The following is a 16,516-nucleotide window of genomic DNA, read 5'->3' as shown; positions in this document are numbered from 1 at the left end:
GGTGACCCCGCAGTGCCATGGCCCAGGGCGGGGGGACACGGCAACAGGAGACAAGGAGAGCACAGGGGCTGTATATGGGGACAAGAGGCACGGGCAGGGGATGGGGGGGCACAGGAACATGGGGGACACCACTATGGGCACATGGGGAAAGCAGGGACACACGGACCTGGCATGACGGGGACACATGGGGACATAAGGAAAAGGGGGGACATGGGGACTTATGGACACAAGGGACAGAGGGGGCTACTGGAGGCAGGGACATGGGGGACAGGGGGACGTAGGGACGGGGGGGTGGATGGACATGGGGGACCCAGGGACTGGGGGGTACATGGACACAGGGACATGAGGGACACAGGGACAGGGGGATGGATGGACACGGGCACATGGGGGATGCAGGGATGGGAGGGTGGATGGACATGGGGGACAGAGCGACAGGGGGATGGATGGACACAGGGACACGGGGGATGCAGGGACAGGGGGAAGGATGGACACGAGGATATGGGGTACGCAGACACAGGGGGACATGGAGATTTGGGGCAGTGGCATCAGGCCGCCCACAGTGCCATGGGGACGTGTCCTGGGGAGGACACAGCAGGGAGGGCTGTGGCACATCACCGGGCAGAGGGCTGGGCACACGCCGTGACATATGTGTCTGTGCCATGCAGCCCCGGGGCAAACAGGCATGGCCGGAGCCGGCTGCGGGGCTATTTTTACCTGGCCCTGCTGGCACCATCATCTCCGGTCCTCTTGCAGCAGCCCCTGCCAAGGGGATGGGGACAGGGACGGGGATGAGGTGGGCAGAGCCCAGCCCTGTGCCGCAGGGAGAGGACAGGGACGTGCCACCCCGCTTGTGACCTTGCCGGTGGCCTTGGGGCACCGAGGGTTGCCCTCCCCGGTGGCTTTGGGGTGTGGGCTGGCACCATGATGGACGTTGGGACAGGCAGCTGCTGAACTGTGGCACGGCAGAGCATGGCATGTCCATTCCTGCCCCACAGCATGGCACAGCATGGTACGGCATGGCACAGCACAGCTATTCCTGCCCCACAGCATGGCATGGCACAGCCACTCCTGCCCCATGGCATGGCACAGCATGGCATGGCATGGCCACTCCTGCCCCACAGCATGGCGTAGCAGAGCTGCTCCTGCCCCATACAATGGCAGAGCATGGCATGGCACAGCACAGCACAGCTATTCCTGCCCCACAGCATGGCATGGCGTGGCATGACATGGCCATTCCTGCCCCACGGCACAGCACGGTTGCTCCTGCCCTACAACTGGTGCAAAGCCATGCTGTGCCATGCCGGTAGCCCACCCATGGCCCCCCATCCCCACTGCACCAGGCTCCCCTGGCCCCCCACCGACCGCCCCCCCCGGCTGCGGCCCCGCCGTGCGTCAGCGCTCTCCCTGTGGCGGGGGCGGGGGGGGACAGAGGGGCCCTTGTTGTTCACCGCCGCAGGGCCCCCCCGGCCCAGCGCCTCAATGTGGCCCTTGTTCGGCGCCAGCCCTTGGTGTCCCCATTAACATTTGCTCTGGGGCCAGGCTGTCCCCGGCAGGAGGAAGGGGACAAGCCAGGGGACCACGCCAACCCAGCCTCCCCCCCACACACCAGGACCCCCCACCCTGGCCCGAGCCCTGAGACCCCGGCTGGGACGGGGACCCCAAATGCCATCCATCCCCCCCATCCCCCCCCAGGGCTGGCCTTGCCCATGGCCACGTCCCCAGGGACACGGGGAGGGGGGGACCCAGTCACGCTTCCCGGTTATTTTGGGGAGGATAAATCAGGCGGGTGACAGGTGCGGGGCCGCGGCAGCCGCCGCCGCGGGGGTGAGTGACGGTTCAAGGGCAGCGGCATGGGCAACGTGCAGCTCCGGCACCCCGGCTGTCCCCAGCCCCGGTGCTTGGCGTGTCACCATATATTAAATATAGATGATATTACTGGCGGGGGGGACACATATGCATAAGAGAAACAGCTCCTTTCAGCACCTCTCGATGTACGTACAAGTTTATATACAGAAAATGGCCAAAAGAGGGAAAAAAAAAATATAAAGGGGAGGGGGACGAGGCTGGGGGGGCTGGAGCCCCCTCCCCAACCCCGCGCTCCCCGCTCTGTACAGGATCCGGCTGCTCGCTATTTACAAGGGGGGCATTTTTACAGGGGAGAAGGGGAGCGCCGCGCTGGCGATGCCCACCCCAGGGGGGAAAGGCACTGGGGCTGCTGTGCGTCTGCACCCGGCGCCGTGAAGGCACATGGGGGATCCAGGCGTCCCCAGGGGGGTCCCAGGTGTCCCCGGGGGTGGGGCGGGTGGTGGTTAGGGGCTGGCAGCAGCCCACCCCCACTGCTGGGGGCTCAAAAGGGCAGCGTGTCCATGAAGATCTTGTCAACGATGGGTGGTGGTGGCACCAGGTCCTCCAGCTTCAGGTAGAAGATGCGCTGGAGGCCCTGGGTGCAGAGGCTGCGCAGCTCGGGCAGTTTGCCCAGCAGCTTGGAGAGGCAGCCGGGGCGGCCCGGCTCGGCCCCCGCTGCCGCCACGTGGTCCTTCAGGCAGCCCACGATGCGGTTCTGCAGCTCCTCCACCCGCTTCGGCTCCTTCAGCCCGTGGCGGTCTAGGGTAGGGGGGGACACAGAGGCGTGAGGCCAGGGTGATGGCCTCAGGGTGGGGAAGGGGACCGTGGTGGGGTGTGGACCGGGAACAGGGTCTCACCTGTGATGATGACGAGGGCGGCAAGGCAGGAGAAGGAGGGGATGTCGACGCTCATGCGGTGGAGGCTCTGGGAGAACTCGAGGATGGCGTCGATCCACTCGCCGAAGCCCCGCACGCACTGCAGGCGGTGCAGCACCACCCCGTTGCAGAAGATGAGTTTCCCTTCCTCCGGCTTGGAGCTGCGGGCACAACCACGTGTCACCCTCCCGGCACGGCCCTGGGCTCCCCTCTGCGCCGTGTCGCGCCGTGCCGGGGCTCACCGGTACGCCAGGCGCAGGATGAAGAGCTCGAGGAAGGCTGACTCCAGCAGCAGGTCCTGGTCCTCCTTGGGCAGCTCAGTGAAGCCCTGGATCTTCTCAGCCCACTTGCGGATGACGTCCATGGAGCCGGTGAGCAGGTCGTAAAACTGCTGCACGTCCACCGAATCCTCCTTCTCAAACTGGCACGGCACCGACTCCTGGAACTGCCACGGGGACGGGGTCAGGATCGGGCCCTGGTGTGGCCCCGGGGAGGGCACGGGGTGGGACCAGCCCTACCTTGGAGTAGTCGAGCTTGGTGGCACTGGGGACGGAGTCGATGTGCGCCCGCACCAGGGAGGTGATGAGGCTGACGGGGGTTGTGTCCGGCGGTTGCTTGGGCTTGGAGGGCAGCCGCCCCCGCCGCCCCTTCAGGCTGTCGGTCCGGACCACTGCGGTGAGGGACATGCAATGAGTGTGTCTGTCCTCAGCGCAGCCAGGTCGGGCTGTGGAGCAGGGCCCCCCCCCCACTCCTGCTGGGAGCCCCCCCACCCCAGGACAGGACCCCAGTACCTTCTTTGACCATGCCGACGGCCAGGCACTTCTGGAAGCGACAGAACTGGCAGCGGTTCCTCCGCCGCTTGTCCACGGGGCAGTCCTTGTTGGCCAGGCAGATGTACTTGGCGTTCTTCTGCACCGTGCGCTGCGGGCGGGGAAGGAGCGGCCCAAGCTCAGCCCGGGGCGCCGAGCCACCAAACAAAAGCCCTTCTGTCCTCCCCTCCCTCCCGCTCCAGCCCGGCATCCGGCTCCGCATCCGCAGGGAGAGCTCCCGGGGGCTGCGCTCCCTGCCCTGCCCCTCGCCGAGGTGACCCACAGCATCCCCACTGCTGCAAAGCACTGTGGGAATATCCTGGCAGCGGATCTGACCTTGGGGGGTCCCTTACCTTGAAGAAGCCCTTGCAGCCCTCGCAGGTGCGCACGCCGTAGTGCTGGCAGGAGGCGTTGTCCCCGCAGACGGCGCAGCGGCCCTCGCCCGCCCCGGGGCTGCGTGCCTTGGTGGGGGCCAGCGCCGGCCCCTCCAGCAGCGGCGAGGTGGGGGCCAGGGGCAGCCCGGCGAAACCCCCGGGGGAGCCCTGGGCCAGGGCGAAGGCGTCCGTGTCCAGCAGCCGCGGGTCCAGGCGGGGTGAGGGGCCCGGCTGCCCCTTCAGGGTCCCAGGGGACCCACCAGGGCTGGGTGCTGGGGTGCCAAAGGCGAAGAAGGGGGGCTGTGACCCACCGCCCTTGGCCGGCTCAGCCCAGGGCCGCCCACCCTCGTAGTTCGGTGGGGGCGAGTACGCCCCGAAGGATCCCTCCCAGCCCGGAGCCTGGGGCGGCTGGAAGCCCGGCGTGGCGGGCGAGGGGACAGAGCAGGGGCTGCCATAACAGTCCGAGCCGCTGGAGGAGAGGGTCTCATCTGGCTGCCCGCCGAAGGCCCCGGGGTAGCAGCCGTACACCTGGAAGTCCTCCAGCTTGAAGGCAGCGGCAGTGGTGGTGGGCTGGCTGCCGGCCGGCAGCTGGTAGAGGAAGGCGTCGAACTCGCCAGCGTAGCCCTCCATGAAGGTGCTGAAGCTGGGCAGGGCAGGGGCGGCCGCCAGGTCCGCTCCGGCCACCTCCATGGGGAATCGGCTGCCGTCGGGGCTGAGCAGCTCGGCCGGGCAGCGCTCGCAGGGGCCGGTGCCCGCCGTGCCGTACTGCGCCTGGATGCAGGGCATCTCTGTGGGAAGAGCAGGGTGTCAGAGGGGCCCCCCACTGCCGTGCCTGCCCCCCGCGGCCCCTCCGGCCCTCACGGAGGATGGAGACGGGGCAAGAACTGCAGGGCCTTCCCTGGGATCCCCCTCGTAGGTGGCCGGGGCCAGACCCCCCAAGCTGGTGGCTGGCCGGTGGTGGCCACTGCCGTCCCCAGGAAAGGTCACGCCACAGCCAATGGGTGCAAAGGACATTCCCCAAAACGCTGGCTTAGCAAAGCCGCCGAAAGGGAAGGAGGGAGGAATGTGACCGGCGGATTCCCGAGCCCAGGGGCTGGCCGGGGGAAGACGGACCTGAGGCTGAACCAGGGCTCAAGGGTGCCACCCCCCGCCCCCCTGATTTCAGAGACTTTTGGAAAAGCAAATGCAGCCAGACCTGCTGCCTGCAGGGGGGAGAGGAGCCCGCCCCCCCAAGACCCTGCAGCCCCCCGTCCCTGCGGCACGGATCCGGCCCTGCATAAGACGTAACAGGAGTCCCAGGTCCAGCTGAAAGCCAAGTCAGGAGTGACCCCGATGGCAAGACGATAATGTAATGCATCTCATAGACCTTTAAATGTCACGCCGCGCCTGGCCCCCGGCCGCTGCAGCCCCGGCACGGCACCAGTGCCAGCTAACCCGCGGTCCCCCGGCTTCCCCCAGCCAAGTCCAAGCAGCTCTCACCAGCTCTCAGAAAGCCGATACCCATCCAGGGAGCCGGGTTTAAAAATACCCAGTGTGGGCCCAGCCCTGGCACCCTCGGGATGCCAACGGGCCCCAGCCCACTCCCGGTGCCCTGGTGGGGTCTGCACCCGTCTACTGGGGACAAGGACTGTGCTGGGCTCAGATGGTGGGGTCAGAAGGGACAGTGACTCCCCGGCTGCCTCCTGTCCCCGCACATGGCCGGGAGGGCACAAAGCTGTGCTGGGGACACAGCAGTGGGCAACGCCAGCTCTGCCAGTGGCAGCTTTCCTCGCCTGCATGCAAATCCTGGCTGCAAGTTGCCAGCCGGGCTATGCAAAGCCTCGACCCTTCCTGCAGTCCCGGTGCGGGGTTTGCCTGGCAGCAGCGGGCAGCGCCCTGCATGGTCGCTGCTTCCTTATTCAAATGGTTTTGCCCTCGCCCGCTCACTGGCAGCATTTGGGGTCACCCCTGCCATGAACTTTCCAGGGGACGAGGCGCAAATTCCAGCAGTGGGCCCCGTGCTGCCCACGGCCCAGGCTGTAATTGCAGATTCCTCATTTGGGAGTGCAGGCAGCTGCCTGTGCCCAGGCCCGGAGGCTGCTGCCTGCGCTGGCTGGTGGCAGCCCCTGGCACCGGGCCCTGGGCCGCGGGTGGGCGAGAGCAGCCGGCAATGCTGGGAGGGGAGTAACGCTGCCCACCTCCCTGCCGGCACCTGCTGCCTCACTTCGCCAAAACGCAGCCGCTGCCAGGCCTGCGTGGGCCGTGAGGGGCTTGTCTGCACAGCGCTGCCCGCACGGCAATGCCCCCGGTGCTGCCTGCACTGCAATGCCTGCACAGTCCTGCCTGCACGGCAATGCCCCCGGTGCTGCCCGCACCGCAGTGCCCCTGGTCCTGCCCGCACGGTCCTGCCCACACCGCAGTGCCCCCGGTGCTGCCCGCACGGCCCTGCCCGCACCGCAGTGCCCCCGGTGCTGCCCGCACGGCCCTGCCCGCACCGCAGTGCCCCCGGTGCTGCCCGCACGGCCCTGCCCGCACCGCAGTGCCCCCGGTGCTGCCCGCACGGCCCTGCCCGCACGGTGCTGCCCGCACCGCAGTGCCCGCACGGCGCTGCCCTCTCCAGCTCCGCGACCGCTCTGCTCGGGGCTCCGGGGCGATGCCCGGTTTGGGGGTGGCTCTGCCCTCTGCAGCCCCCGGGGCTCCGCGGCTCTCCCTGGCTGCAGCCGGACCCGGTGGGGGGTCCTGCAACCAGGGACCTGCCTGGCCCCGGCCCCGCAGCCCGGTACGGCCGGGGGCAGCCCCGAGAAACAGCTCCCGGTCCTGCAGGGTTCCTCTCGGAGCCCGGCGTCCGGCTCTCCCTGGGACCCCCAGGACTGGGACCCCTCGCTCTGCCGGCCCCCGCCCGGTGCGCCTCCCCCCCGGCTCTCCCCGGTGCTACCGGGTACCCCCGAGGGCCAGCCCCGCATGGCGCACACCGCCCGGTCCCTTCCACCGGGACCCCCGGCTCCCCCCGGTACCACCGGGACACCCGATCCCGTGCGCTTTGCAGGACACCCGCCGCTCTGAGCTCCCGGTACCACCGGGACACCCGATCCCGTACACTTTGCAGGACACCCGCCGCTCTGAGCTCCCGGTACCACCGGGACACCCGATCCCGTACACTTTGCAGAACACCCGCCGCTCTGAGCGCCCCGTGTCATCGGGACGCCGGACCGCGGCTCTCCCTCGGTGCTACCGGGACACCCGACCCCGTGCGCTTTGCAGGACACACCGCCGCTCTGAGCTCCCGGTTCCACACGGGACACCCGCCGCTCTGAGCTCCCGGTTCCACACGGGACACCCCGACCCCTGCTCCCGCCGGTGTCACCAGGACACACGACCCCGTACGCTTTGCAGGACATCCGTCGGTCTGAGACGCCGGTGGCACCGGGACACCCGACCCCGGCTCCCCCCGGTGCTACCGGACACCCGCCGCTCTGAGCTCCCGGTGTCACGGGGACACCCGGCCCCTGCTCCCCCCGGTGTCACCGGTGCCCCCCGACGCCGTGCACCCCCCGGTGCGCGCACCCCCCCGCCCGGTGCCCCCACCGCCCGTACCCGGGTGCCGGCGCGGCGGCGCTCCGGTTCCCGCTCCGCTGCCTCCGCCGCCGCCGCCGCTGCGCGGGCTCCGCCGGGCTCCGGCCCCGCCACTACTTTCTCTTAAGCGCTCGGTGACGCGCGGGGCGGCGCGCGGGCCCGTGACGCACGGCGGCGCCGTAGAAGGCGCGGGGGGGGGCGGTTCCGGCGGGGGCGCGGCCGTGACGCACGCGGGGTTCCATTGACGCAACCGCGGCGCCCGCGCTAAAAATACCCGCGCGGCCCCGGCTAAAAATAGCCCGGGCGCCCCCCGCTCCCCACCCCCCACCCCCCCACCCGGGGCTCCCGGGGCCGACGGCGGGGGGGGGACGGAGGCCCCGGTGTCGGCACCGAGACGAGCGGCGAGCCGGGCCGGGCAGGGGCGGCAGCAGAGCCCGGGGCCCTCCCGGGACCGGTATCCCCGGGTCCGGTGTCCCCGGTGCCCCCATCCCCGCTGCCGGTGTCTCCGCTGCCGGTAATCCCGATGTCCCCTCGCTGCTGGTACCCCGGTGCTGGCATCCCCCGGTGCCACCTCAGTGCCGGTATCTCCGGTGCCGTTATCCCCGGCGTCCCCTCGGTGCCCCCACCCCCGGTACCCCCATCCCCGGTGCCCTCTCGGTGCAGGTATCTCCGGTGCCTCCACCCCTGGCGCCCCCTCGATGCCGGTATCCCCTGTTCCCCCAGCCCCGGCGCCCCCTCGATGCCGGTATCCCCGGTACCCCCATCCCCGGTACCCCCATCCCCGGTACCCCCATCCCAGGTACCCCCATCCCCGGTACCCCCTCATTGCCGGTATCTCCAGTGCCGTTATCCTCGGCGTCCCCTCGGTGCCCCCATCCCCAGTGCCCCCATCCCCGGCGCCCCCTCGATTCCGGTAACTGCGGGGCCCCCATCTCCGGTGCCCCCTAAGTGCTGGCATCCCCGGACCCCACATCTCCGGTGCCCTCTCGGTGCCGGTATCCCCGGTGCCGCTGTGCTCAGCGCCCATCTGAGCCGGGATCTTCGGTACTCGGCGTCCCCGGTGCCGGTGCCCCCGGTCTCCTTCCGCTCGGTGCCTAGGGAGGCTGATGCCGGTGGCGGGGACGACACGCGGGGGTCCCGGGCAGTCGCCGGGCCTGGGGGGGCAGCCACCCGGTGGGACCCTCGTGTGTCGTCCCCTCCCCCGCCCGGTCCCGGCGGGGAGACCCTGGCCGGGACGATGGAAAGAACGGCGGCTGCTGGCGGGCGCCCAGCGCCGGGAACAGCGCCCGCGGGCTGGAAAGATGAGCTCAGCCCGTGCGGGCCGGGCCGGCGGGAGGGAGAGGGACGGGCGGGGAGGAACCCGGTGTCCCCCCCACGGTACCCCTCCCGGTACCCCCCCCGCCCCGGTACCCCCTCGGTATCCGCTGCCGGTGGGCGAACCGGGAATGTTGGGGGACCCGACCCACCGTGCCCGGTCTCCTCTCTCCGGTCGTGGGTATCGGGCACCAGCCCATTCCCGGGGCGTCGGGGCGGCACGGTGGGGAGCGGGCCCGGGTGGGAGCTGCCGGGACCCCCTGTACCGGGACCCTGCCCGGCGTCACGGGACCCCCGCGAGGAGCGGCAGGGGGGGAAGCCCGGGACCGGAGGGGCCCGGGGCGGGGGCGGGGAGGGGGGCACGGCCCCGGAAGCCCGGGGGGCCTCGGGGGTACCGGGGGTGACGGCCCGGGACCGGCCGCCGCCGCCGCCTCCCGCCGCCCGTTCCCTCGCTCGGGCCCCGGCCCCCACTGCCGCACGGCCCCGCGCGCCGCCCGCCCCAGGCGGGGGCCCCGTGACGTCACACCTGCCCGCTGACGTCCCCGGGATCCCTCGGCATCACGGGGGCCGCCCCCGCGGGGATCCCCCGGGCTCGGCCGGGACCCGGCGGGGGTCACCGCACCTCGCGAACGCCGGGGCCGGTACCGGGGCTCAGCCCGGGGCTGCAGCCGGTACAAACCGGGGGTACGGCCAGGACCCCCCCCAGGGCAGGATCGGAGCCGGGGTCCTGGAGCTGTCGAGGGTCCCGGAGCCACCGGGGGCGCAGAGCGCGGCGGCCGCAGCCCCCTCGCACCTCTCGCTTGGTGCCGGTGCTGCGGCGGCTGGAGGGTGACGCCGGCGGCCCCCGCACCCGGGATTAGCTGTACCCCGGGAGAGGCCGCGGGGCCCGGCCAGCGCCGGGGGAGGAAACCTGAGCCCGGTCACCCCGGCAAGGCCACGGGGGTGCGCGGGTGGAGCCCCGGCTCACACCAGCCATGGGGTGCCCCATCTGCCCCAGCCCCCAGCGAGGGCATGGGGACACGGGGGCCACCAGCGGGTCCTTCACCCTCCCCACTGCCCCCAGGACCTGGGTGGTTGGGGTTGGGTGGGCGTCGGGGGACTGCAGGGGGCTTACAGGCTGGTGGGCATCGGGGGACTGTGGGGTGCTCGCAGGCGGGTGGGTGTTGAGGGACCATGGGGTGCCCACAGGCGGGTGGGTGTTGGGGATTGCGGGGTGCCCACAGCAGGCGCTGGCTCCCTGCCCCAGGCCTATATTTGTCCCTAAAGACTGGCTGCTCCGGGGCGTTCCCGGGCCAAACGCTGCAGCCTTGGCCCCACCAGTACTGCCCAGCACAGCCGGTGCCACGCGTGACCCTGGTGTCCAGCCAGCGCCTGCCCAGCCCCGGGCACACGCAACTGCAGGTTGGGGCTATAAAAAGCTCCGCGTGGGGTGGCACCTGCCGCGGGGTCCCGTGACGGGGACGGGGTGCCCCGACCCTGGCAGCGCGCAGGCGGGTGCTGCGAGCCGGGGCCGCGCGTGCGGCCCTGACAGCCAGACCATAAATGTCCAAGCACGGAGCCGTCCTGGAACGGGGACAAGGCAGGAGAGCGGCCGGACCCCACGCGCACCCCCACGGCCCTGCCACACACACACACGTGCAGGCACACAGCACACATGTGCACACGCAGCCCTGCAGCATATACGCGCGCACCCCACTGCAGCGCAGCGCGGCCCCCCCCACGCCCCCAGCTTCTCATCCCCAGAAGTTTCCTTCAGAAACCCCAAAAGGGTCCCGGCGGGCTGAGCCAGGACCACACACCCCGGGGGCCGGCTGTGGGGTGCCGGAGCTGGGGGGGTCCCAGACACACAATGGCCCAGCCAGGGGCAGGAACAAACCAGAGGGGAAAACTGAGGCGGGGGCTGCAGGCTCTCGGTGCTTGCACATAGCGCTCATACAAGGCCACACTCGTGCACCCATGGGTGCTCGCTGCAGCAGTTGAGGGGTGCTCTGTGCCCCCCAAGACCTCTAGATGCGGTTTTGGTGGGACTGGGGGGCAATGGGGCAGGGAACTGGGGGACCCCAGTGCCCACCCAGCTCCCCGTGGGTACCCTTGGCCCCCGCGGCGGAAGGGCTTGGGGTGGGACCAGCTTCCCGCCAGCTGCTGGAGGAAGCAGGGCAGGAAGGGCCTGGCCAGGGCCCCGCAGCGCCAGGACACGGCCCACAGCACCGGGGGCTGCTGCGGGTGGGGGGACACAGGGGGTCTCTGGGACCCCACGCAGGGTCCAAGGTGATGCTGGTCAGCCCCAAGGCCTTCCTGCCCAGAGCCCAGCTGGCTAGCGGGAGGGCAAAGGGGGCAGCATGGGGGGCAGCATGGGGGGCTGCAGGACAGTGAGCTCCCTCCAGGGACACAGACCCTCCCCAGCCAGCTCATCCCCGTCCCCACAGGGCTCTGTCCCCCCCCAGTCACAGCCACACGCCGCTGCAAAAAGTCTCTGTATTGGCGAGCACCGAGCACGCCGGCACAGTACAAAAGCCCCCTGGGCAGTGGAAGGCAGGACCCCCGTGGCACCCCGAGCCAGGGGGGATGCAGGGTCCCCTCCCTGTGCCCCCCAGCGAGGAGGGCACCTATTCCTGAGATGAGCAGGGGCTTCACAAGCCACCTTGGGGAGGGTCCCCATGTCTGTCCTTCGGTGCTGCGACCCCCACAGCCTGGAGGGGCCGAGCTGGGACCCCCAGGGCTGGCCCCGAGCTCCTTCCAGTGGCCCCCAGGGAGCTGTGTGTTGGGGGTGCGCAGCCCATTGCAATAAATAAATAAATAGGCGGGGGGGCGGCCGGTGGTGCCCCTGGCTAGAGGTGGCTCTCCTCCTCCTCTAGCGCTCGGTTCAGTCCTGGGATGAACTTGAGAAGCCGCCGGCGGAAGCTGCTGTGCCGGCCCTTGCGGGGGGCGGCCACCCCCTCCCCGGAGTCCCCGGCCCGGGCCCACAGCCGCCCTGCAGCCCCCGGCCCCCCGCTGCACTTGAGGCTGGCGCTGCGGGCCAGGGCTGTCCGGGGTCGCGGCGGAGGGGGCGCGGGACCCCCACTGTCCCCATCTTTGTTCCCATCCTTGTCCCCATCCAGCGAGTCAGTGGAGGCGAAGAGGCAGGTCTGGTAGAGGGAGTCATCGCTGCCGCAGGCGCTGGCCTGAGGGGAGCCTCCAGGCAGCCCCCCCTCACCCTGCAGGCACCAGCGGATCGACTCCAGCGTGTCGTAGATGCTGGGGTCCTTGGCCACCACACCTGACAGGGGACACAGGGGAGGTCAGGGGGGGCTGGAGGGTGCCCCACAGTCCCCCTTGCCCCCCCCAGGCCCCCGCTCACCGCGCACCAGCCGCTGCTCCTGCACCATCAGCGAGCGGTACTCCCCCCCACTTCTCGTAGAGTGTTTGCTGCAGGGAAGTGGAGGGGGATGAGGACCCTGAGGGGGGTCCCCAGCTGCCCCCTGACCCCCCCAAACCCCGCCTCCTCACCTTCAGGTACTGCAGCCGGGCCTCCAGCTCAGCCCTCCGGATGGACGTCCCATAGAGGGTGTCAAGGCTGTGGGGCAGCAGCTGTCAGTGCGGGGGGGCTGGAGGCCACCCCACGACCCACCCCCCTCCCCACACTCCTCCAGCTCACCGGAGCATGTTTCCTGAGTTCTTGATGATCTCCACGATCTCACGGTGCCGGACACCCTCCACGTTCAACCCGTTCACCCCCGTGATAGTGTCCCCTGGAGCAGGGCAGGAATGGGCTCAGGGATACCGGTCCCCACTGCTGGGCCCCCCTCCAGCACCCCCGGGGATGCACTCACCGGCCTTAAGTCCCGCCGCCTCGGCCGGGCTCCCACCATGCACCCGGCACACGAAGGTGAACATCTCCACGCTGTTCCTGTCCTGGTGGTGCAGCCCATAGGTCTGAAACAGGGGGCTGGTGAGGGACACAGGGTCTCCCCGACCCCCGGGGTCCCCCTAAGCAGCAGCCACGAGGTGACAATTGCAGCATTTAATTGCGATGCAGGGCAGCACTCCGGCCCAGGGGGTCTCACCCTGCTTTGCTGTGCCCCAAGCAGGGCCCCCCCCAGCCGCCCCCGCCGTCACGGCCGGGGGAGGCTTCGGTAACCAGGCAGCTCCGTCACCACTAAAAATAAACCCTGGCTCAGAGACAATTTAAAAATACCCTCGATGCAAAGCAAGGTGCGGGCTGGAAGGGTGGGGAGCCCAGTGTAGCAGGGCTCGGTGTGGCACAGCTCGGCACGGCACGGTACAGCTCGGCACCAAACCCACCTGGATCTCGAAGCCGAAGGTCTCTTCTGCCTTCTTCTCCAGCGTCACCACCCTCCTGGGGGACATGGGGATCAGGGACAAGGCAGAGCCCACGGTACCCCCCAACCCCGACTCACCCACCGACACCTCGGCTACTTATCTAATGAAACGCTGCCTCGGGGTCTGGGTTTTCTCTGTGCGGGGCAGGGTCGGGACCCCAGGGTCAGCACCTCAAGGACAGGACCGCCCCACCAGACTGGCCTTGGCCAGAGCCCTGCAGCCTGTCTCGTGGGTGCCAGGCAAGGTCCCCATGGAGTTTGGGGGTGTCAGGGCCCCCCAGTGAGCTGTGACCCCATTGTTGCTCTCACCCACCCCAGGTTTTCCCATAAAATCACCCGCATTTCCAGCCCCCTCGGGGTGTCCAGGGAGGCTGAGCCCCAACCTGCTGGGACACCAACCCTAGCCCCACTCCTGCATGTCCCCCCCCATCAGCAGGACCCGGTCTCCCGTCCCTACCTGTGCTCCTCCGGGGACTGGCTCGGGGATGCCCACCTGAACCCTGCGCCCTGCGGCAAGGGGAGAGCTGTCAGGGGGGACACTGTCCCAGGGCACATGCCCCGTCACCCCCTCCAGGGATGGCCGAATCGGGCCAAGCCGGCACCGAACCAGCGCCCGGGTGCACCCACCGCCCCCCCGACTGGTCGGGCATAACGAGGCTTTTATCGGTGCTCAAAGCCACCCTCACATCTGCTCCGCGCTCACCCCACGCTTTGACGTCAGGCTGTGCCGCACCCCACCCCACGCCATGCTCTGGGGGGGCCCCGGGCACAGAGGGGCCCTGTTGTGGTCACAAAGTCGGGTTTTTCCATGCAAAATCCCCCCCCTTGGCCCAGACAATGTCCCTGTTGTGGAGGACACGGAGGCGTGGGCGGGTGGAGGGACCAGCCGGGCACTGCAGGACCCTTGCTGCGGGGCAGGAGGTGACAGGGCTGTCCCCAAATGCCCCTCCGTGGCCGCTGGGCTCCGGCCGCCGTGGTGCGGCCAGCATCACCGTGAGCTGTGCCTCGAGAGTGGCACGTGGCCCATCTTGGCGGCAGCCGGGTGCCACCGGCTCGCTCTGCTCTATGCCACGTGGGTGTCACCAGCCCCACAAGTGTCACCGGACCCACGGCTGGCTGTTCTGAATGTATCCGCGGGCGTTTAGGTGCAAAAGCACCAGAATTGGGTGTGCTTGCCCTAGGAAAAGTTGCCGCCCGTCACGTCGGGCCCCCACGTCACCCCAGTGACAAGGAGGTGACGTGGGACACCCCAGCCCCCTCGGGGACGTATCCGGCGGTGGCCTCGGCCGGTGAGCGGGAGCCAGGCCACCGCATGTGACCCAGCCTGCGCCAGCACGGCCGCGAGAGCCGCTTCTGCTCCGGATGTCGGCTCCGCTCTCGCTTCCCCCCGACGTTCAGGAAGCGCCGGGGGGAGCGTCGGGGCGGTGACAGCCCAGCGCTGCTGGAAGGGGGCTTTCCCGGGGGCACGGCGGCGGATGGCCGCGCACCCCACCAAACCAGACCCTGGGGTACCTCGTGCCCCGTCCCCCTGCCCTCCCTGCAGGGCAGCGCCCGCGGGGACGCGCCTGTCCCGGTGACATGGCCACGTACACTGGGATGGGGGGTGCCTGTCCCTGCGCCCCAAAGGCTGCAGGGCAGGGCGTGGGGAGGAACCGGGACAGGACGGGGGGCCTGGGGGGGGCGCTGGGGTGGGCTCCCAGGGAAGATACCGGGGCGAGACATGACGCTTGGGGCGGCAACGCTGTGATGGGGACACCGGGACGGCGCTGGGGCAGGATGGGACCGGGGTGGGGAGGCGCTGGGGCAGGAAAAGAGGCTGGGGGGGGGTGGAGGGGTGTCACAGGGGCAGGACCGCGACACCGGGGAGGGCAATAGCCCAGGAGAAGACGCCGGGACAGCCCCACGGAGTGCGGGACGGGGACACCCCGCACCCCCGGTGTGTGTCCCCCCCTCCTCTCCCGTCCCAAAACCCGTTGCCGGTGCCGGCGCTGTGTCCCCACCGATCCCGGTGCACTGCCGGGGGGGGGGGGGGGGGGTGGGGTTCGCCCGCCCCTCCCCGCGCCCGGGACTGTCGGCAACCCTACCTTCCGCACCCGGGGCAGGGTACCGCCGGCGGCCGCCAGCGCCCGGTACACGTCGGCGGGGCCGGGGCGCTCCGGGGCCGCCGCCGCCGCATCCTCCTCCTTCGGCCGGAGCCGCCGCAGCCGCCGCAGGGTCATGGCCGGGCCCCGCCGCCCCGAGCGCCGCGGTTATAGTCCGCGGGGGCGGGGCCAGCGCCCGCCACGCCCCCTCCGGGATCACACGCCCCCTTCTGCCCCAACCACGCCTCCCTTGGGCGTTAGGCCACGCCCCGTTGCGATAAGCCCCGCCCCGCACGGCCCCAGCCGTGGGTGCCGGCGCAGAGACACCCCCCCCTCCGTGGGGTGCGGCGTGGGGGTCCCGGGGGTGGTGCTGTGGGGCAGCGGGGGCCGGGGGGAGCCGGGCGGGAGGCTGCGGGGGTGGCGGCACCGCGGGGGGAACCAAGGAGGGGCTGCATCGGCCTGGAGAGCGTCGTGGTGGTGATGATGATGGTGGTGATGATGGGAGAAACCAGCCGGGCGCCCCCGGCGCAGGAGCTCTGCCGCTCCCCAGGGCCAGCACCCACCGCTGTTCCACCCCACAGCACAACACCCTGCCACCACAGCCGCGTTTAGGGTTTAACCCAAGGCAGGAGCTGGCGGTGAGGGGCAGCTGGCGCCCCCAGCCACACTTCCAAGGGGTCAGGTGGGGGGATTTAAAGCGTTCCTGCAAGAGCGGTGCCCGCGCTGAGGACCGGGAAAGAACAATTCCCGGAGGCAGACGCGGTGTCTGCTGCGGACACGTCGCGCAGCCCCGGGCAGCCTCTTGCTGCGCTGCACCAGGAGGGAGCAGGAATTTCCCTGCTCGAATCGAAGTGTTGGCTCAGATGTTTATTTAGAATTTGCCAAAAAAATTCAGCTTTTAACAATCCTGCTGGCGTTACACCCAAGCCACCCGCCCACAGGCTGTCCTGGGGTTACCCGGAGACAAGCAGCTGAGGGCCTGGAAGTGCTTGGGAAAGGACAGGATTGAGCCCACTGCCCACCCCAGGGCTCTAAACCACAACCCTTTGTTGGAGTAAGGAACACCCCATCCTGTCCCCAAAATGCGCAGCCCAGGTAAGGACTTGGCCCCTCGCCCAAAGCCATCCCAGACCTGTTTTTCCACCACATTTCCTAAAAGGGGAGTAAAGACAATTTTTTGCTTTAAAACCCAAGCACACTCCCCGAGTCAGCGCTGCCCCCGTTTCCAGGACAGGGTTTGAGCTTCTCATGGCAGGAGCTGCAGCCAAAGCTGGGAAGCGAGGAGGCGCGAGCCCAGATGGCAGCTCCCCCTCCCCACCAGCACCACCAGTCTGAGCCCATGGGGGA

At 70.0% G+C, this 16,516-nt stretch overlaps 2 protein-coding genes across 2 annotated transcripts; both read right to left on the bottom strand.

Moving 5' to 3' along the window:
• Positions 1-1,986: 1,986 nt before the first annotated feature.
• Positions 1,987-7,630, bottom strand: NR4A1 (nuclear receptor subfamily 4 group A member 1). Its single transcript, XM_075075737.1, has 7 exons — positions 7,477-7,630; positions 3,883-4,691; positions 3,512-3,641; positions 3,239-3,390; positions 2,963-3,165; positions 2,703-2,881; positions 1,987-2,604 (listed from the first exon to the last, which is right to left on the bottom strand). The coding sequence occupies exons 2-7, from the start codon at positions 4,687-4,689 to the stop codon at positions 2,348-2,350; spliced, it is 1,728 nt and encodes a 575-aa protein (XP_074931838.1). The 5' UTR covers positions 4,690-4,691; positions 7,477-7,630; the 3' UTR covers positions 1,987-2,347.
• A 3,600-nt stretch (positions 7,631-11,230) lies between these two features.
• TAMALIN (trafficking regulator and scaffold protein tamalin) lies at positions 11,231-15,334 on the bottom strand. The gene is given in 9 exon segments (XM_075075706.1): positions 11,231-12,025; positions 12,107-12,152; positions 12,154-12,174; positions 12,256-12,322; positions 12,404-12,497; positions 12,579-12,681; positions 13,051-13,105; positions 13,546-13,595; positions 15,173-15,334. Coding segments are annotated over 9 exon segments (999 nt in total). The 5' UTR covers positions 15,308-15,334; the 3' UTR covers positions 11,231-11,597.
• Positions 15,335-16,516: the final 1,182 nt, after the last annotated feature.

This window comes from Phalacrocorax aristotelis, chromosome 26 (assembly GCF_949628215.1).
Source record: "Phalacrocorax aristotelis chromosome 26, bGulAri2.1, whole genome shotgun sequence".
Lineage (NCBI taxonomy): Eukaryota > Metazoa > Chordata > Aves > Suliformes > Phalacrocoracidae > Phalacrocorax > Phalacrocorax aristotelis.
Note: the sequence above shows the minus strand (reverse complement) of the source record. Positions and strands in the feature narration are given on the sequence as shown.